The 21,753-nt window shown below is 43.3% G+C and overlaps 2 protein-coding genes across 5 annotated transcripts in view; one reads left to right on the top strand and one right to left on the bottom strand.

Moving 5' to 3' along the window:
* ANKRD13A (ankyrin repeat domain 13A) overlaps positions 1 to 13,011 on the top strand; it is a 40,431-nt gene extending 27,420 nt beyond the window's left edge. For 3 of the 4 annotated variants that reach the window (XM_012469106.3, XM_012469104.3, XM_064379870.1), the window contains exons 8-15: positions 596 to 677; positions 2,242 to 2,303; positions 3,047 to 3,180; positions 4,008 to 4,165; positions 5,153 to 5,266; positions 7,654 to 7,814; positions 10,221 to 10,288; positions 10,952 to 13,011. In XM_012469106.3, the coding sequence (XP_012324529.1) occupies positions 596 to 677; positions 2,242 to 2,303; positions 3,047 to 3,180; positions 4,008 to 4,165; positions 5,153 to 5,266; positions 7,654 to 7,814; positions 10,221 to 10,288; positions 10,952 to 11,147 (975 nt within the window). In that variant the 3' untranslated portion in view covers positions 11,148 to 13,011. The remainder of the gene's footprint in view (positions 1 to 595; positions 678 to 2,241; positions 2,304 to 3,046; positions 3,181 to 4,007; positions 4,166 to 5,152; positions 5,267 to 7,653; positions 7,815 to 10,220; positions 10,289 to 10,951) is intronic. The other variant, XM_012469105.2, reaches the window with a different exon arrangement.
* A 1,743-nt stretch (positions 13,012 to 14,754) lies between these two features.
* On the bottom strand, positions 14,755 to 21,236 carry CUNH12orf76 (chromosome unknown C12orf76 homolog). Its single transcript, XM_064379862.1, has 2 exons — positions 21,047 to 21,236; positions 14,755 to 16,031 (listed from the first exon to the last, which is right to left on the bottom strand). The coding sequence occupies exons 1-2, from the start codon at positions 21,177 to 21,179 to the stop codon at positions 15,946 to 15,948; spliced, it is 219 nt and encodes a 72-aa protein (XP_064235932.1). The 5' UTR covers positions 21,180 to 21,236; the 3' UTR covers positions 14,755 to 15,945.
* Positions 21,237 to 21,753: the final 517 nt, after the last annotated feature.

Genomic DNA, 21,753 nt, shown 5'->3' with positions numbered 1-21,753 from the left:
GAGTTTGAGACAAGCCTGGCCAATATGATGAAACCCTGTCTCTAGTAAAAATACAAAAATTAACCAGTCATGGTAGCACGCGCCTGTAATCCCAGCTACTCTGGAGGCTGAGGCACGTGAATCGCTTAAACCCGGGAGGTGGAGGCTGCAGTGAGCTGAGATCATGCCACTACACTCCAGCCTGGGTAACAGAGGGAGACTCTGCCTCAAAAAAAAAAAAAAAAAAGATTACCAGCAGAAGTACAGGATCCTGATTTGGGTACCTTAGTTTAATAGAAACCCAGGTGGGTAGATTGCAGGACATTTGTTTGAGACTGTTTAGCTACAGCAGGGCAAGCAGGAAGATGCAACCTGTCACTGCTAACTCCTCGGTAGTAAAACTGTCAAACATGGGAAGTAACTGCTGATGCATTTTTCAGTTGATAGTTTATATATTTTCTCTGAAGGATCCTCATGATTGTTAACCATTTCTCATTTTTATTTTGCTGGATTTTTTTTTTTTTTTTTTTTTGCTTCAGCATTCTTGCTTTTGCTGTGCTTATTTTTGGAGTTTTGATTCCCTGTATCACTGTTTTCTTTTGCATACTTTTCTCAGGTTTATACAGTAAACAATGTGAATGTGATCACCAAAATACGCACAGAACATCTGACTGAGGAGGAAAAAAAGAGATATAAAGGTAATCACCATCACCCTCCCACCTTCTATTTTGTTTTTTGTTTTTTAAGCCTAGAGTGAACTCTTTATTGGCTCTGTTAAGTTTAGGGTTAATGTGATTGGGATGGGTTAATCCTAACCCTAAGTTACTAACTACTACTTTTTTTTTTTTTTGAGATGGAGTCTAGCCCTATCACCCAGGCTGGAGTGCAATGGCTCGATCTTGGCTCACTGCAAACTCCACCTCCCAGGTTCAAGAGATTCTCCTGCCTCAGCCTCCCGAGTAGCTGAGATTACAGGCACCTACCACCACACCTAGCTAATTTTTTGTATTTTTAGTAGAGACGGGATTTCACCATGTTGGCCAGGCTGGTCTTGAACTCCTGACATCAGGTGATCCACCTGCCTCGGCCTCCCAAAGTGCTGGGATTATAGGCATGAGCCACTGTGCCCAGCCCCTAACTTCTTTTTTATAAGAATTTCCTGGCCAAGTGCAGTGGCTCACACCTATAATCCCAGTGTTTTGGGAGGCCAAGGCGGGTTGATCACTTGAGCCCAGGAGTTTGAGACCAGCCTGGCCAATATGGTGAAACCCCATCTCTACTAAAAATATATAAACTAACCAGGCGTGGTGGCGCACTCCTATAGTCCCAGCTACTCGGGAGGCTGAGACAGGAGAACTGCTTGAACCCCAAAAAAGGCAGAGGTTGCATTGAGCCAAGATTGTCCCACTGCACTCCATCCTGGGCAACAGAGCTAGACTCTGTTTCAAAAAAGAAAAAGAAAAAGAAAAAAGAATCTTAGTCTGACTCATTCTCGGAGGTGTTTCCCCATAGTTGGCCTCAGCTGTAATTAGAGCTATACATGAGGGCTTGTTTATGTGTTATCAAAAACAGTTGTTGAACTCAGCCAAAAAATGAGATAAGGATATTTGAGAATATTTATCATTGTAATGAGTGATTTAGTCCAAATTATTGTGATGAAAGATTTGGACAGAACTTGGGCTCTGAGCAAAAACATTGCCAGTATGTGGTTGCCACATCCCAGCCCCACCAGCAATGTGGCCTTGTGAAATTACTTCTGCTCTGTGCCTCAGTTTCTTCAGCAGTGAAATGCAGGTGATACCCAATCTTCCTTAGAGGTATTGAGAGGATTAGATGAGTTACAACGTGCAAGCCTTTAGAAAGGCACCTGCAGTATGTGGTAAGCATGCAGTAATTGTTCACTAGCACCACCACCACCATTGCCCGTACTCCACTTTGACAGATGGGGAAACCGAGGCCCAGAACACATGGGTACTGAGTGGCCAAAATGGGATTGGAATCCGGGTCTGGCTCACTCCAAAATCCAGACTCTTTTCATTATTCTGCTTTAATTCTTACAACTGTTCATCTAGTTTAGAGATCCTCAGGAAAAGCACCCTATAAAGGATAAATTAGTTTATGGTTATTGTGAATGATTTGATCAGCCAGTCTGTAATTGCATTTCCTAATGCAGGTAGCTTGGACCAGAAACTTTAAGGAAGATCTTTTTTTATAGCCGCAAGTAAGATATAATGTTAGACTTTAAACTTCCCCTCTCTGCAGCTGACAGGAACCCTCTGGAATCTTTGCTGGGAACTGTGGAACACCAGTTTGGTGCTCAAGGGGTAAGTTGAAGCAGTGCGCCTTCAGTGCAGTTAAATGAAAGGAAACAACATGTCTGTGCCGGGGATGGCATTTAGTGGATCCTGAACAGCCCACTCTTTGAAAAGGCCAAAGATACTCGCAAGCTGGAATTTGAGATACTCTTTTGGAAGAGAATCAAATGAGTGAATCTTCGCAAATAAATAAAGATTTTAGAGGAAGGGTAGTGATTATAGAAATCAGGTGCTTTCCCTCTTGTTCATTATAAACAAGGGGCCTCTTTATAGAAATGGAACTTAAAAAGGATTCAGGACTTGATACTGCAACAGAGCACCTTAACAAATATTTTCTTACTTGATGTTCACAGTAACTGTATGAACTTGGTACAATGGATGTCCCTACGGGTCAGAAAAATGAAATTACCTTTCCACTGTCAAATCTAGACAGTGAAACAGCTAGAACTTAAACTCCAAGTTTTCCAAGTCTCATGTACTTTCAGATATTTGTCTCTCTTTTTTTTCTTTGCTATAATCAGGGGATAAAAATTCAAAGGAGAGTAGAGAAATATTTTTAAATGAAGCAATCCATTAGACTTGCCTTTAGTTTGGTGATACCCTCATAGATTTTCTTGTTCCGTGCAAAAAAGTTAGTGAGTAGAACTTCCTGGTCTGCAGCTGGTTAACATGTCCACTCAGACACTAAGTGCCATAGGCCTTCACTTATGAACATCATTTGGCATTTCTGACTCTCCTAAGTTCTGGCTCAGCAGGACCTCACCACGGAATGTGCTACTGCAAACAACCCCACAGCCATCACGCCTGACGAGTACTTCAATGAAGAGTTTGATCTGAAAGAAAGGGATATTGGAAGGCCGAAGGAGCTGACCATTAGAACACAGAAGTAAGAGAGGTTCAGCTGCCATTTTCAACCTATGTATGTTTCAGAAGTTGTGCTGTTTTATGGTGTTATGTTTGATCATTCCTCTGCCCCTTTTTATAAAAAATAATTTAAGGGCCGGGCGCGGTGGCTCACGCCTGTATTCCCAGCACTTTGGGAGGCCGAGGCAGGTGGATCACGAGGTCAAGAGATCGAGACCATCCTGGTCAACATGGTGAAACCCCATCTCTACTAAAAATACAAAAAAGTAGCTGGGCATGGTGGCGCATGCCTGCAATCCCAGCTACTCGGGAGGCTGAGGCAGGAGAATTGCCTGAACCCAGGAGGCGGAGGTTGCAGTGAGCCGAGATTGCGCCATTGCACTCCAGCCTGGGTAACAAGAGCGAAACTCCGTCTTGAAAAAAAGAAAAAAAATTTAAAAATTGCTTTGCCATCAAACCTAACAGTAGATTGCCATGTTATTAGCTCTTTTCCAAATAGAATATAGTTTGGATGTAAGAATTCCTTTTTTTTTAAATTGCCAACAAGCTTCAGCTGATCAAATTCAAGTGAAACTATTTCCAGCAGCTATCATTTCTTCATGCCTGCTATCAATTAAGGCTGTGATAGAAGCAGGTTGTCATGCAAGTCACTTGCGTTGATTGCCAGATTTTAGGGTGATGAGAATTCCTTGTGGCCCTAGACATTCGACCCTTAATAGGTCTGAATTAAGAGATGACTGGGAAGGGTGTGGAGTGAGGCTGCTGTTGTCTAGCCTACTGCATAGCAGTAATCTCCTTTTCCCATCTGGTGGAGATGGCCTCAGTCTTTTTCTTGGTTGAATTCTGCAGGTTCAAAGCAATGCTGTGGATGTGTGAAGAGTTTCCCCTCTCTCTCGTGGAGCAGGTCATTCCCATCATTGACCTAATGGCGAGAACTAGTGCTCATTTTGCAAGACTGAGAGATTTCATCAAATTGGAATTCCCACCTGGATTTCCTGTCAAAATAGGTACTGCTAAATAAATTTCAGCAACACTTGGAAGTCTGCCCATGTATGTGGGTGGCGGTATGCTTCAGGGAATTGGAGTGCTTTCAGTCAAAGTAGCTTATAGACATAATGGAGGAGGTCAGAATTCTCTTGTGGTTTAATTTGACCTAAAGAAGTGTCGTGATGGGTGGTTCGTTTTGCATATCAAAATCAAGAGATCTCCAACCATCAGTTCTATTTGCAAATGGTGCTGACAGGTGTAAAAAGGCATAAAAACATGACAGTCATTGTTTTAATGTTAAACCTTATTCCAGTGAGACTTCAAATTAGATAATTATTTGAGAAAGACAGTTGACACCAAGATCCTTTGATACATAAGTATGATCTGTGTCCCAAGTTGGTATACATAATGCAATATGTCTATATTATACATACTACTCATGAACAATATTAATTTTGGATAGTTGTATGTTCATGATACTTGAATCCTGGCTCAATCACTTACTGTGATCTAGGAGAAAATACGTAATTCTTTCTCTCTCTATTTTTTTTTTTTTTTTTTTTGAGACACAGTCTTGCTCTGCCACCCAGGCTGGAGTGCAGTGGTGCGATCTTGACTCACTGCAACCTCTGCCTCCTGGGTTCAAGTGATTCTCCTACTTCAGCCTCCCGAGTATCTGGGATTACTGACACGCACCACCATGCCCAGCTAATTTTTGTATTTTTAGCAGAGACAGGATTTTATCATGTAGGTCAGGCTGGTCTCAAACTCCTGACCTAATGATCCGCCCGCCTCAGCCTCCCAAAGTGCTGGGATTACAGGCATCAGCCACTGCACCCAGCCAAAAATACGTAACTCTCAACCACGGTTTTTGGAGAGGGCTATTATGAGGCATAAATAAAATCATACTTAATCAAAGTGCTTGGCACATTGTAAGTATTTAGTAAATTATAACTATTATTGTTATTCTCAGTAAAGTTTACTTACAAAAGTTTTTATTTTGTTAGAAATTCCCTTGTTTCATGTCTTAAATGCACGGATTACATTTGGAAATGTTAATGGCTGTAGCACTGCTGAAGAATCTGTATCTCAAAATGTGGAAGGGACCCAGGCTGATTCAGGTAAAAATAAATAAATAAATAAAAAGTTGAGTTTTGTGATTTGAAAAAAATGCTATAATACAGTCGTCATATTCATAATTCACTCTGAAGCTGGACTGTCTGAGGGAGTAGATGTCTGTTGAATGAAAGAAAATTTCAGGTTTTGTTTAGATTAAGCAAAAACATGTAGAATATGTATGATCCTAGTTATATTAAAAAGACAAGATGTTCTTAAAAATCAGCTTTATGGAGGTGTAAAAATAAAATGCTCTCATTTTAAGTGTGACAGTTGAATGCATTTTTTTTTTTTTTGAAAACAAGAGTCTTTCTCTGTCACCCTGGCTGGAGTGCAGTGGCATGATCTTGGCTCACTACAACCTCTGTCTCCTAGGCTCAAGCGATTTTCCTGCTTAGCCTCCCAAGTAGCTGGGAATACAGGTGTGTGCCATCACGCCTGGCTGATTTTTGTATTTTTAGTAGAGACTGGGTTTCACCATATTGGCCAGGCTGGTCTGGAACTCCTGACCTCAAGTAATCTGCTCACTTCGGCCTCCCAAAGTGCTGGTGTAAGCCAACATAGCCAGTCACGGTTTGACAAATGCATCTATATAACCACCACCACAATCAAGATAGACAGCATTTCCATCTGCCCCCAAATTTCCTCACACTCCTTTGCCATCCATACAATTCATATGTTTAAATGCAATTGTAAATCCACTTATTTTTTAAATTTCATTTTCTAGTTAGTATATAGAAATATAATTTTTTGTATTTTGACCTTGAATCTTTTTAAAAAAAATTTTAAATCTTTTTCCTTGCACAATTGCATGGCCAGGATTGACCTTATTTATCTTGTAATATGGCTAAATTTACTTGTCTTATACTTTTTTGTAGATTTCTTAGAATTTCTTACATATATGGTCATGTTGTCTATTAATACAATTTTACTTTTTACTTTCCAATTGTTAAACTTTTGATTTCCTTTTCTTTCCTTATTGCACTGGCTAGGACTTCTAGTACAATGTTGAGTAAGAGTGGTAAGAATGGCTGTCCTTGTCTTGTTCCTGCTTCTACGGGAGGAAGGATTGTTGTGCTATTAGGTGTGATGATAGCTGTGTAGGTTTTTTTGTAAATGTCTCTTACTAGTTGGAGGACAATATTCTCTTATACTCCTAGTTTGCTGAGAGTTATTACCATTTTTAAGTATTGATTTTTATGAGATGCTTTTTTGCAACTATTGAGATGGTCCTTTGTTTTTCCCCTATAGTCTACCAGTAGGAGGAATTAAAAGATAGCATTTTAATGTATATAAATTAAGACTTTAAATAAAAACAATTGAACTCAACAATAATATACAACCTTACATTCCCATGTGGCAATAAAGTTGGGTGATCTGTGTTCATGAAGTTGTACAGCTAAGGAACACTCATGCACTTTTGGCAGGAAGAGGAAATTGGTATAGTTCCTTGAAGAAAATATTTGGCATTACTGTGTAAACTGAAGATATGTATGACCTAACAATTCCGAGATGTGTACCCTAAAGAAACGTATGCACATGAGCATCTGGAGACCCCAGTATTGGGCAGCAGCATCCATTCATAACAGCAGAAACCTGGAAATGACCCAAATGTTCTGAGATGATAGAATGTGCTATTGTGTTCTATTAATACAACAGATTAACATGTAGTACTGAAAATAAACATTTATAGCTATATGTGTCTAAACTGTTGGATTTCAAAAACTTAATGTTGAATGAAGAAAATCCAATTTGAAGAATAAATTCCATATGATTCCATTTATGTAGAGTTCACAAACAGGCTAATGCAAACTATTAGGATGATGTGGCAAACTCCAGAGAAGAGCTAGGCAGTGAAAACACTCTTTAAATTATGTGTTCACTTCTGGAGAAGAAGAAGGGGATGTTAACAAGGGGTGTGCCTGCAGTATGGTATTGATAGTGCTGTGTGTCTGAGGGTGAGTAGAGGGCACACGGGCATTTGTTTTATTATTATTATTTTTCTTTTAAGTGTTCAGATATTTTATATATACTGTCTTTTATATATTTACCATATATGTTCATGCAAAAGGAAGAAACACATCAGTGTAACTGTGCATATGTGTTTAGGGGGAGAAATCTTCACTTTTCATTTTACAGTCTTGTGTATTTTTTTATGACTATGTATTCATTTTTTTTTTCACTGAAAAAATCAAGGCAAAAAGAAAAAAGCTGTATTCTGGCATTTTTTTCTGTCATGCTTCCTCAGAATCTCTCATATAATAGTAAGCCTTGATTATTATAATTTTGAGCCTTTCTTTTTTTTTCTAATGTAAAACATGTTTGCAAAAAGTTGGAGTGGAAATGTATTGTAATTGACTCAGACACTGGACAGTTGCCTTTTGTGTTTCAGCTTCCCACATCACCAACTTTGAGGTTGATCAATCTGTGTTTGAAATTCCTGAATCTTACTACATTCAAGACAATGGCAGAAATGTGCATTTGCAAGACGAAGATTACGAGATAATGCAGTTTGCCATCCAGCAAAGTCTGCTGGAGTCCAGCAGGAGCCAGGTGTGTTTATCAGAATAAATGGTAGGGCTTGGGAGGTCTTACCCTATGGATTAGCCTCAGTGTTTGGCTAATCTGAAAGACTTATTCTAAATATCAAGTTTGACATATTCATGGTATTTGCATAGATTATACTTTATGCATCTGGTCTTCTTGCAAACGCTTGTTATGTAAGAGACCATGTACATGATCCCAGTCAGCACCATTCACAAGATGTCTTCAGGCAGACTTTCCTTTCCCTCATATTCATGTACATAGCTTGTAATTCTGTACTTTTCTAGATGTACTTTATCATCTTCTAGTATGCAGTAAATTCACGCTGATTCACACTATCATATTTTTCCTGGAAGATTATCTATGTGTTAGTAGTCTCAGATGAAGGTAGTGAAGTGGATTTGAATCCCACTCCCTCCACAAAGGGTACCATCTCCCTGAACTCTCTCTGGGTCTATAGTGAAACAGAAAGCAAAAGATGGGACAGACCTGTGTAAGCAGAGGGATGTGTGTGTGTATTTATGTGTGTGTGTGTGGTCTCCCTATGCTGCGTGTGTGTGTACATGCGTGTGTGTGAGTGTGTGTGATTAGTCTCTCTGTGTTGCCCAAGTTGGAGTGCAGTAGCTGTTTACAGGCATGATCATAGTGCACCCTCAAACTCCTGGGTTCAAGAGATCCTCCCACCTCAGCCTCCCAGGTAGCTGGGACTAAAGTCATGCACCACTGCGCCCAGTAGAACAGTTGCCTTTTATTGTTGTATGTGGTTCTCCCTCCACATCTCTCCTTCCTGGGACAGTCCAAGGCTTGAGGTCCTCCTCCCCTAACATCAACTCCTTCCATCTCCTCCCTTCCATGGCTCCTGGCTCTACTAAGGTAGAGTCTGGTCTGCCTCCAGCACCCTCTGGTGTGTCCTGGGTTCCTGCAGTCCATTTATTTGTTAATTGGCTTTTTCTTTCCTTCCATTCTTCATTCAGATGTTTGCAGAGTACCTGCTCTGTGCCAGGCTCTGTGCTAGGTGCTGGGAATTCTCTGGGGAAGCAGCCCCTGCCCTCACAGGGCTGCTGCTTTGGAAACAGTACTCACACTCCAGCATCCTCACTGGCTCAAGCTTACGGCTTTCTGGTTTTATTCCTGAGTCTCAGTGCTTGTGTAATGTGAATCTACCTTCTCCACTTATCCCCGCCACCACCATGGCCCTATTCTCAGACCTATTCAGTTTTCCAAGGCTGCTAGGCTGAGAGCCTGACCCCAAAGCAAGCGTGTTCCCTTTGGGAGGCCTCCTGGGAGAAGACCCACCCCTGGACATCAGTCAGCCTGGTATGCTTTTCCTTTCCCTATGTAAGTGAACTTAGCTCCCCCTGCCAGCTCCCGAGTAGCTACATAAACCTTGTTGACCATAAGTTTTAACAAGAAGAATAGCCAAAGTCAAAGACTAACACTATTGAATTGTGTCTTCTTATCTTGCCCTAGAAGAATTACTGGCTGGGTGCAGTGGCTCATGCCTATAATCCCAGCACTTTGGGAGGCTGAGGTGGGAGGATTGACTGAGCCCAGGAGTTTGTGACCAGCCTGGGCAACATAGTGAGATCCTATCTTTACCAAAAAAAATTTTTTTTTTCATTTTTGAGACAGAATATCATTCTTTTGCCCAGGCTGGAGTGCAGTGGCACATATTGGCTCACTGCAACCCCTGCCTCCCAGGTTCAAGCGATTCTTCTGCCTCAGCCTCCCAAGTAGCTAGGATTACAGGTGCCCACCACCACACCTGGCTAATTTTTATATTTTAGTAGCAACGGGGTTTTACCATGTTGGCCAGGCTGATCTGAATCTCCTGGCCTCAAGTGATCTGCCCGCCTTGGCCTCCCAAACTGTTGGGTTGAGGTGTGAGCCCCCATGCCCAGCCTCTACCAAAAATTTTTAAAAACCGAGTATGGTGGTGTGCATCTGTATTCCCAACTAGTCAGGAGGCTGAGGTGGGAGGATTTCTTGTGCCCAGGAGGTCAAGGCTGCAGTGAGCTACAGTCACACCGCTACACTTGAGCCTGGACAAGAGTGCGACCCTATCTCGAAAAAAAACTAAAAACCTGCTTTGGTCCCTTGAACTTTGCCCAAGGTTAGCTGTGGTTTTGTTTTTCGTTGTGTATATCTTCCACATGGGTTAGCTATATTTAATAGATTGATTTTATAGAAAGAATGAGAAGGTTGTGGCTGTGAATTAGGCTGTGGCATGTTACTACCTGCCACTTAGGTGTTGTTTTTGAGGTAACCCAAGTCCCTGTTAATTTTTCACACAGCACTATCAATAATGGGTATGGAAAGACTTTTAATTTGGTTCTTGCTGCCATCGTTTCCTTACCAGAATGGCACCAATTTCTCCTAAGACGTATTCATGTCTGTCACATTTGTCTTTGCCAGGAACTTTCAGGACCAGCTTCAAATGGAGGGATCAGCCAGACAAATACCTATGATGCCCAGTACGAGAGGTGATTGACTGACATGACTCTGGATTAAACCAGGGTGGACACAGGCACTCAGCAGGCAGGCAGATGCATGGCACTGTGCATTTGGTCCCCAGGCAGATGCATGGTGCCACACACTGGCAGGAAAGACTAGAAAAGTGTTGGCTTTCCTGCTTCCTCTTGTGGCAATTACTCATTATAATAACCTTGCTAGACTCTTGAAAGCAAGTTCTCAGGAATGGGTAATAGAATTGCTGACTGGTTCACAGGTCAGTGCCACTGGGGAAAGGTACAGAAGTTTATATAATTGTAAAGATAAAGACGTTTGAGGGAACAGCTCCAGAGATTACAGGAAAAACTGCACGGATTCATTTTACAATGACTTTTCTTATACTTTAGGGGTCTATGAGAGCCTGTTGATGAAGAACCTGAGTTTTGCTTTAAAACAGATTCAAGTTTAATTCCCAGTCTTATCACTTACTGGTTGGGTGGTCTTGGGCAGGAGAGTGGGATTTCTCACCTGTACACAGCACCTATACCCCCAGAGTTATGTGGGATTAAATGGCATCATGCATATTAAATGCCTGTCACAGTGTGCCCTTGGTAAGCAGTTAAGAAATGTAGTTGTTGCTGCCACCATGATGATAATAGTAGTGACTCTCCCTTTTTTCCTGTTTTCCAACCCAGGGCCATCCAGGAGAGCCTCCTCAGCAGCACGGAAGGCCTGTGCCCCAGCGCCCTGAGCGAGACAAGCCGTTTTGATAACGACTTGCAGCTGGCCATGGAGCTCTCTGCCAAAGAGCTCGAGGAATGGGAGCTCCGGCTCCAGGAGGAAGAGGCTGAGCTCCAGCAGGTCTTACAGCTATCACTCACTGACAAATAGACCTTTCGGTCCATGGGCTGCACAAAGCAGAGGCTCTGGGCTGTCACAGATGCTGTGTCAACCAGAGCCCTGGGGCCAAGGGCCTGTACCTCGCATGCGTGCAGCAGACAACAGCTGCCCCTTCTTTATGCAGAGGTGCAGAACCAGGGACTCCCAGGACCATCCAGGCTGCTCCCTGAGGTGGAGAAGGGACCAGGGATTGCAGGCCCCATCTCCAGGCTAAGGGGAGGAGAGCATTGTCACTTTCCATTAGCTATATTGGCTTGCAGGTCACATTTTTACTACCAGCTTTAGACAAAACCCCAATCCCCGCAGGTTTGTAGATAAATTTTTAACAAAACAAGTTATTGCAGAGTCAGGGTGCTTTTATATATGAGAGCAGCAGCAGCCTTTGTGGAGTGTGGTCTATGAGAATTGGAGACACTTCTTTACTGTTCACCAAAGAAATGGGTAATCTGTGCTGATCTACTCTTTACCTTTTTACAGGGTTTCTAGGACATTGTCATTATTCTTCCTTCATCTCCATCTGATTCCATTCCTTCCACACCTAGCTAAAGTTAGAGGAGATACATATAGGATCTATTTTAGATTATTATTAACTATTTGCATCAAATTAAGATACACAAATGGCCATGGATGTTGCCTTAGCCTTAATACATTACTAATAGTTTCACATCACCTCACTGCATGCATCAAGGGATCGGATTTGAATTTGTAAAGGCAATTCTTTTGAGAGCAGGATTCTCCAGTTAAATCAAAGGCAGCTAATCCTGTCCCTGAAGGAGCAGCTAGGGGAAACTGAGGCTTATTCTTGAAGTAGGCAAGCTGGCCAAATATTGGAACACACAGAACCAAACCAGGTGTGTTCTACTCCGGCACGAGTGAAGGCTTTCCTCATAGACACCTAGGAAGAGCCCACTGCATGCCCTAGACTCACTCCAGAGGAAGGATGGACTTGCAACCAGAAAGGGAGCTGAAAACAACGGAGCTCCAGGGCTCTTCATTAAAAAGGGAAAATGATGATTCCACGTTGCTTTTTAGAGTTCAAATCAACATCCTTTCTGGATAAATATATTTTTTAAGAGAATCTTTTTATTATTTGTAAAAGGTATAAAAACAACTACTCCCATCAGTAGCAATACAAGGTTATACATTTTAACCAGACTTTCTCAGGCCTTTTTTGGATACCTTTAGTAGTTAACTCTCTTTTGTCAAACCCTCCTGTAAATAACCGTCGCAGCATAGCGCAACATACAGAACCCTGGGGATACAGCTGAGGGCACTGCTCACTGTGGCCCGTATATTCATTCCCACAGGCTGTACTGAAATAACCTGGTAAACAATACCCTCCATTTTGCGTCTATTTCCTCTGTTGTGCTTCTTTGGGGATAGGAAGAGAAATGTAAACTACTGTTCCAGTTAACGTCTGTATCATACAGTTAGTATTGCCAGTGAAACGTTCCTAGACACAAAGAATTGTGCTTTTAATTCCATTTCACCATCTGCCTTTTTTTTTTGTCATGGTCTGACCAAAATTCCTTCTCTGCACATGAGGCCAGTATAGGCAACGTCATATTTATTTCAAATACACAGTATGGCTTTTGTTTACTTGGCGTTTACTGTGAGCAAAGACACTTGTTGGAATGGCTGCAGCGTGGCCGTGTCCTTGGCTCACGAAGGTGACTCATAGATAATTTCTGTGTTTGCATTCCACTGCTCTGCTCCCCAAGGTCCTTGCCTTTCTCCCCAGGAATTCACTTAAAAAGGGACTGAGCATTGTGTCAAACTGTTGCAGCGTTTTTCATATGTGTTCACTATAAACATGCAAATAAAGACTGCTTCCTTAGAGGGTGCTTCTACAATATTCCAGTCTTTTGAGTCTTTTTTCTTTTCAGTTTTTTCTAGTCACTGGATGTACCCACACTTCCTGTTACGTATGTCAGTAGAACATTAAAATGCCTCACATCACTCAGTTCATCACTGCAAAGGTGGCATCCTCCTCCCGGCCTTCCTACCCAGGTTAACAGGCCTCATGCTGCTCGTTTCAAATGGCAACTAAAAACAAGCCAGTGTCGGACTATTTGGACACCTCTGTGGTCCTCCTGGAGGTGAACTGGCTCTTATGGGGTAAGGGAAGGCCAGCCAACATCAAAGCTCTGCATCAGCGCTCTCCTTTGAAGCCAAACTGCTTTGTGAGGCTGCTCCTAGACGTCCAGATGATAAGGCTTCTACCTCTTCCTATACCTAAATATGTTGGTATTATTAAAACAACATTGTTAAAACAACAAAGGTAGTGGCCAGTAGAAATGAATGGGTTCCAGAAACGAGGCTTAATTTCTGGGAAGATGTAAAGGAGCTGCTTTGCTTTTGGGGAAAAGTAAAGATCAATACTTGAAGCCACAAGGACACTATGAAGAAAACCATTACTCTTTAAGGTCAAGAGGTGCAATGCCTATGGATTATTTAACTAAAAACTGAAAAGCTAAGCTTGAGTGGCCCAGTATCAACAGGAACTTTGTTTTTTTTTCCCCTGAGATGGAGTTTCACTCTTGTTGCCCAGGCTGGAGTGCAATGGTGCCATCTTGGCTCACTGCAACCTCCTCCTCCCAGGTTCAAATGATTCTCCTGCCTCAGCCTCCCAAGTAGCTGGGATTACAGGTGTGTGCCACCACACCCATATATTTTTTGTATTTTTAGTAGAGACAGGGTTTCACCATGTTGGCTAGGCTGGTGTCAAACTCCTGACTTGAGGTGATCCACCCGCCTCGGCCCCCCAAAGTGCTGGGATTACAGGCGTGAGCCACCTCACCTGGCCAGAAACTTTAATTGAGCAACTTCTGCATGTTAGACCACTGCTAGGAACTAAGTTCCTAAGGCATTCTGCTCTATTAACAAGCTTGTCACACTGTACATAAATGTGGGATGTCAAGGAAGTGGGGAAGTCTGTTCTAAATAATGACAGGAAAGGGAAGTTGTCATAACTGCCAGCTTGGTCGCACAGTCTACTGCTGACCACAATGACCTCAAGGAAGATGAACTGGATGTGGAAATTTCAAATGACTCTCGGTGGTGCAGTGAGTGATGGAGTTCAAAGTCCCACCTAGACCTCTATCTAGAAATATGTGTAGGTTTAAGCCTGACGTCCAGGTGGAAAAAGATACAACATGCAAATGACTCCACAGCCCCTAAATCACAGGCAGCACTAGGAGACTTCTTAATCTCAACTTTAGGCCAGACACGGTGGCTCACCCTGTAATCCCAGCATTTTGGGAGGCCAAGGTGGGTGGTTCATCTGAGGTCAGGAGTTTGAGACCACCCTGTCTCTAATAAAAATACAAAAAAATTATCTGGGCGTGGTGGCTCATGCCTGTAATCCCAGCTACTTGGGAGGCGGAGGCAGGAGAATCACTTGAACCCAGGAGGTGGAGGTTGCAGTGAGCTGAGACCGCACCATTGTACTCCAGCCTGGGCAACAAGAATCAAACTCCCATCTCAAAAAAAAAAAAAAAAAATTTACACTTCACAGAGCTTCCTTAAGTGATTAGATCAAATTCAAACATCTGCATTTCAAACACTTGGGAAATAATTGGTGAAGTAAAACAGTATATAGGATTTTACTTTAATTTTAATTGACATTTTGCTCAAAAGCACAGAACAGTGAACATTTCAATGGCTCAATGTTACAAGATTACAAACAAAATCCTTAAGTTAAACAGTTACATCTTATTTCAGTTATTTCACATTAAATGCAGGTTGTTAAAATCAGTGCTGTGCTTGAATGAACACAAGATAAGATTTTCAATGTATAACAAAATTAAATCTAGCACCTTAAAATAAATATTGACGACCACTCTATAAGTATGAAAGTATCATTTCAATAGGAGGAAAAATTCCAGTTCACCAACAGTGCAAACTAATAGCAGCATTTTCAAAGCTGAAATGAAATTTGTGTAAACACACACTGGCCCGCACAGTGGACATGCATTTCTGTTAGCTGGGCCCTCCCCACCCAGGGATGAACAGACCGCCTGCTGAGCCTTTTAGATTCCAAATCTGGAAAGTCACCTCAAGTTTCAGACCGTGGGCTAGAAAGACTTAAAGATAGGGAGATTAATGTGTCTGAGCAGGAGAGAGTCCTTTTTGTGAGAGACCAACCTGGTAACATTTCCAGTCCAAACTCAGAGCCTTCCAGGCCAAAGGTGCATGTAGTAACAGGTCTACCTGATGTGACTGCCTTCAGGGGGAGGACCTGAGTGCAGGGCTGGATGCAGGTGAGAAACGACGGCCCAAGTTCTTCAGCTGACACCACTTTGTAACCAGCGCATTCTAGGCCAACTCGGGTGAGAAAAAACATCTGTGATTCTTAACCCATTGTGACCAAATGGTTCTTAAATAGAGAAAGTCTACATTGTAAGTCTCCCTCTTACTAACATTTTCAAGCATTAGTGGTTAGTTCTTTCCAGTGTGGTTCTCACAGGCACTCACAAGGTTACCATGTTTTCTTTCTAATGAACACTCCATCTTTACACTGACCTTTGGAGCTTTCAGGCCTTACTTTTAACAAGTACAATCAGACAGAAAAAGAAACACTGAGAAGCAAACTGAGGGGCCAATTATTTGCAGTATAGTGTTAGGAAACATAATTGCTAGTAGATGTTCTCTTCTAAATCATTTAACATTTACCAACTGTCCACACCAAAGGTCATTTCCAGGTAGGAAAGTTTTGATTCCAACTTCTCCACTGGCCCAACACAACTTATCCTATTCCCAAATACTCATTGAAGAACTTGTCTGGCTGTCACCGACGCCGAATGGGCTTGTAGACACAAAATGCCATAAGGATGACAGTCACCAGCAGGATGCTGAAAATGGTTCCCATCAACACTGCAAAGGGAAAACAGGTTACTTCCAAATGGCAGCTCCAGGTCATCCACTCACTGTCAATGATTGATCAAATGCCACTTGCTGCCAGGCACTGTCAGGTGCTGTACAAACAGCTGTAAACAGACCCTCTCTCCAAATGTCTCCATCTATTGTCAGGAGAAACATACAGGTGAGTGCATTTCACACAGCTTGATATACCGTGAAAAAAAACAGTAACATGCTGGGGATGGAGACAGGATGGACAGCAGGAGGTGGGATAGTCAGGAAGCATCCGAGGAGGAGACTCTCAAGCTGAGACAGGCCAGGTGCAATGGCTCATGCCTGTAATCCCAGTACTTTGGGAGGCCTAGGTGGGTGGATCACTTGAGGTCAGAGGTTCAAGACCAGCCTGGCCAACATGGTGAAACCCTGGTTCTACACAAAAATTTGTCAGGCATAGTGGCATGCGCCTGTAGCCCCAGCTATGCAGGAGGCTCAGGCATGTGAATTGCTTGAACCCAGGAGGTGGAGGTAGCAGTGAGCCGAGATTGCGCCACTGGGCCACAAAGTGAGACTCTATCTTAAAAACAAAAAATAAAAAAAAAAAAACAACAAGCTGAGCCCTTATAAGTGAAGCTCTGCAGGGAGCTCACTGCAGGCCCAAGGATCAGCTGAGGAAGGGCCTTGAGGCCTGAATCAGCCTGATACACTCAGTGAACAGAAAGGAGGCAACCAGGCAAGGAGTGCAGGAAGAGAGGCAGGAAATCAGGCTGGAGAGGAAGGCTGGGGCCAGTCTGTGCAGGGCCTTGGAGACCATGAAGGAAACATAAATTTTAAGTTTAAAGAGAAGCCATTGGGGGGTTGTAGGCAAAAGAATAACATCCTCTGATTTAGTTAAAAAAAAAAAAAAAAGATCCTCCTGGATTTTGTGTGGAAAATTGTCTGATTACAGGGGACAAGAGAGCAGGAAACCCAATTATGTCTTTAAAGCCATTAATAAAGATCTGGGGATTCATTAAAGTATTTCAGTCCCAAGATGAGTCTTGACAAGGGCCTTTTGACCAGAGAAGCAACTAACTCACAAATCTGTTATGTTTTTAAGACTAAATTTCACACCTGAAATTTTCAAGGTGCTCAGGTGAGAAATAGGAACTACAATTAATTACACAAGTTGAGCCCTGGTGGTACAGGATAAGGAACTGGGCTTTAAACTACTACATAACAAAAAATGAAAAAATAAATAAACTGCTAACGTAACCAGCAACCTGTCAGAGGTTTATTCAATAGCAGCAGTGTTATGCAATCTTGTTTCTGTGACTATCTCAGCAATCTTGGGAAGCATTTAAAACAAACAAATGTACACTGATATGTGTTTGTAGGGACATCAGGTTCCAGACCAGGGTTGTTCTTCAGTCTCAATTCTGTTCTTTTGAAAAACCAAGATTTGACCATAGTTTTACTTAAATCAGTAAGTGTGTAGGATCTGTGATCCTCCCTTTCCCTACCCTCCATGCTTAAACCAGTTATTATTTTAAAACTGACTATATAGAAAAGTCATCTTTTTTTGGTGAGTGAGGGGGAGGAAGGAAGGAGAAGGTGACAAAGACAGCATGTCATAACTCCAAAGGCCAGAAGTAATTTTAAGATCTTTGTCAAACAAAATCTACAACCTACATGAACTAAATGTCTTGTCTCAAAATAGCCCTTGTTAAGTAAATATCTGCCCTAATTTCCAAAAGTCTTGAATTCTGACTTTCTAAGGTTTGGACTACAATTGAACTTAAAGTTCAATTTATAAAATTTCATTTAAATAAAATATTTTCTTGTATTTTGCATTTTGGAAGGGCTCTAAAAAAATTTAAAACTCCCTTTGAAGAATCCTTTTCACCGAAAAAACCAAAAAACCTCCCAAAGCAGGAATGCAGAAGACTGAATTGGGGGATGGAAATCTACCTTTAAGAAATAAAAATGGCTGGGCACAGTGGCTCACACTTGTAATCGCAGCACTGTGTAATCCCAGCACAGGTTGAGACAGGTGGATCACCTGAGGACAGGAGTTTTAGACCAGTCTGGCCAACATGGCAAAACCCCATCTCTATTAAAAATACAAAAATTGCCGGGCACGGTGGCTCACGCCTGTAATCCCAGCACTTTGTGAGGCTGAGGTGGGCAAATCACGAGGTCAAGAGATCGACACCATCGTGGCCAACATGGTGAAACCCCGTCTCTACTGAAAATACAAAAATTAGCTGGGCGTGGTGGCGCGTGCCTGTAGTCTCAGCTACTCAGGAGGCTGAGGCAGGAGATTGCTTGAACCTGGGAAGTGGAGGTTGCAGTGAGCTGAGATCGTGCCAGTGCACTCCAGCCTGGTGCCTGGCGACAAAGTAAGACTCTGTCTCAAAAGAAAAAAAAAAAAATTAGCCGGGCACAGTGGCAGGCACCTGTAATCCCAGCTACTTAGGAGGCTGAGGCAAGAGAATCATTTGAACCTGGGAGCCAGAGGTTGCAGTGAGCTGAGATCACCTCATTGCACTCCAGCCTGGGCAACAGCGAGACTCCATATCAAAAAATAAAATAAAAATAAATGAAAATAAAATTTAAAAAGGAGCTGATCATTCTGGTTGTCCATAAAAAATAAATAAATAAATAAAAAGGAGCTTACAACCATGAGTTGTTAGGCATACAATGGCCATGCATGTGGGGACTGATCAGTTCTCCCACTAGTCATCCTTTCACTTCTCTTTATACTTCGCATGCACTGACAGTTGGCTGAATGGCAGGCCCAGGCAGAACCTTAAAGAACTGTTTTAGGCCGGGCGTGGTGGCTCATGCTTGTAATCCCAGCACTTTGAGAGGCTGAGGCAGGCAGATCATGAGGTCAAGAGATTGAGACCATCCTGGCCAACATGGTTAAGCCCCATCTCTACTAAAAATACAAAAATTAGCTGGGCATGATGGTGTGCACCTGTAGTCCCAGTTACTTGGGAGGCTAAGGCAGGAGAATCACTTGAACCCGGGAGGCAGAGGTTGCAGTGAGTTCAAGACCAGCCTGACCAACATGGTGAAACGCTGCCTCTACTAAAAATACAAAAATCAGCAGGGTGTGGTGGCACATGCCTGTAATCCCAGCTACTCGGGAGGCTAAGGCAGGAGAATCGCTTGAACCCAGGAGGCGGAGGTTGCAGGGTGCTGAGATCATGATGTTGCACTCCAGCCTGGGTAATAAGAGCAAAACTCTGTATTTAAAAAAAAAAAAAAAAAAGTGACTGTGCAAGATTGTCTATGACAGCACTTCTCAAACTATCTAAGGCAAAGAAAGAGTTTTTATAATTTCTAGTCTGTCTCAGACCACTACATAGCCCTATTGTGCACGACTAATAACCAGCTCCCTTCATCTGCAAAGCATTCCAGTTCAGAGACACCTAGAACTGGTCTCTAAGTGCTTGGATGTTGCAACAATGTCAAACTGTTAAGTTTCAAATTTCTGTAGTCATCTCTTTGCAGATAATATAGTTTGCAGACTCACACTGGTCTGCAGACTACCCTTTCAGTAGTACTGTTCCACAGCAGTGGTTCTCAAATGGGGATCTGGCCTCCAGTGAACATTTGGCAACATCTGGAGAGATTGTGACTACCTTGATTGGGGGTGAGGGTGCTACTGGTATCGAGGGGCTGGGGATGCCGCCAAAGTTCTTATAGTGTTTAGGATAGTCCCCCTTGCCCACTGAAATCATGTATTCAACATGTCGTAATATCCAGGTTGAGAAACCCTGTTCTGAAGGATCCAGTGGGATAATGTGTGGAAACTAGATATGTAGAGTGTGATGTGTAGACTGCTAGGCGCACAGGAAGGGGTAAACACATGGCAGACACTGAGTTTATGTAGAGTCGTGATAATCCAAAATGATACTCATAGTCACTTTGTAGATATGCAGATGTACCAAGGATATACAGTAGGAAGGGAAGGCTTTGGCAAGAGGCAGATTTATTGTGAAGTTTGCTAAGCTGTGAGTTCCAGAACTCCTTCCAAAGCCATGCACACACACGTATGTATGTAGTGTGTGTCTGTGTTCAAGATATCCTCCCACAACTTATGTTTCAAGCCCCACCGAACAAGTTCTAGTATCGGCCTCATCACTTCCTAGCTATGTAACTTGGGGCAAATAACTTCACTTCTCTGAGCCTCATTTTCCTTATCCGAAAAATAGAGCTGCAAGCTCAGGTGCAGTGGCTCACACTTGTAATCCCAACACCTTGGGAGGCCGAGGCGGGAGGATTGCTTTAGCCCATGAGTTTCAGAACAGCCTGGGCATCAAAATGAGACCCCCATCTCTACAAAAAGTAAACAACAACAACAAAATTAGCCGGGCGTGGTGGCGCCTGCCTGTAGTCCCAGCTACTCGCCTGGGAGGCTGAGATAGGAGGATCACTTAAACCCAGGAAGCCGAGGCTGCAGTGAGCCAAGACCGTGCCACAGCACTCCAGCCTGGGCGACAGAGACCCTATCTTAAAAGAAAAAAAAAAAAAAAAAAAAAAAAATAGGGCTGCAAAATCGTACCTTTCTTATTAAGTTACTGTGAGGCTCAAATGAATTCGCGTATACAAAATGCTTAGCACAAGACATGGGATACAGGAAATGCTCAACAACTGTTACCGTTTTTGCAACAAATACTGGCTCCTTTGGGAAAGAAGAGGGGTGGGGTAAATGATGTGCCTTGTCTAGCCTCAGCCCACACAGCCAGAGAGGAGGGGACCCAGACTGAGACCCAGGTCTCCCGACTGCACTTCATTCATGGGCAACCAGCACATACTGAGAGCCTACTGGACACCATGCCTTGTGTTGACTGGTAAAGCTCAGGCCTTCTGCCCCAGGCTTTTGGAGATGGGGTCTCGCGGCCCTCTGAGAGGCCTCAACTGCACTCCCCTCCCACCCATCCCCCTACTCTAACCCCTGTCCGCTCCGCACATGCCCGGCTCCAGCACCCGGAGCAAAACTCAGGCACTACCCACCGCCCGCCAGCCCGAGGGCCGCTCACCCAGGTTCTGCCCGCGCAGCACCGCGTATGGCCGGCTCCGCTCCTGCGGATCCACGGGGCTCGGGGCCTCTACTTGCTCCACCAGGAGGCTGCAGAGGCCAATGCACAGCCACAGTAACGCAGGGCGCAGCATCTTCCCAGCCCTGCAGAGGGAGAGAGGCCACTTCCGTTGCAAGAAGCCCTGCCTCTGTCTCCTCCCAGGTCTCACTGCGTCGCTGCCACCGCCCTCCGGGCGCGCGTCATTGCCATGGTAACTGTGCAACCTGTCTAAGTTCCGCTTCTGCCCAAGATTTGTTCCGGATTAAGTTCCTCCATAACTAACGTTTCCCCCGAACCAGCTTTCCGTTCGGATCAACTTTCCGTTTGTGCCAACGTTCCGCCACGATTACCGTTCTGCTATGGTTAGCGTTCCCTCATCCATTGGGGTAGAGGTCTTGTAGGTCCATTTGGGGCCTATAGATTTTTTACGAATCCATGCATTTTCTTATTAAACCTTCGTTACTGGCCTGGAAAATAGATACTGTGTTTCTGTTGTACAAATGCCACCTGTTAAAACGTGCGCACTGAATGAAGAGACCCCCTCAAACAGGCTTTGTGTGAGCAACAAGACTGTTTATTCACCTGGGTGCAGGTGGGCTGAGACCAAAAAGGGCGTCCGCCAAGGGCGGTGGGATAGGAGTTGGTTTTATAGGTTTGGGGTGGGCAGT

This window comes from Aotus nancymaae, unplaced genomic scaffold (assembly GCF_030222135.1).
Source record: "Aotus nancymaae isolate 86718 unplaced genomic scaffold, 86718_ANA_hifiasm-v0.15.2.pri h1tg000021l, whole genome shotgun sequence".
Lineage (NCBI taxonomy): Eukaryota > Metazoa > Chordata > Mammalia > Primates > Aotidae > Aotus > Aotus nancymaae.
Note: the sequence above shows the minus strand (reverse complement) of the source record. Positions and strands in the feature narration are given on the sequence as shown.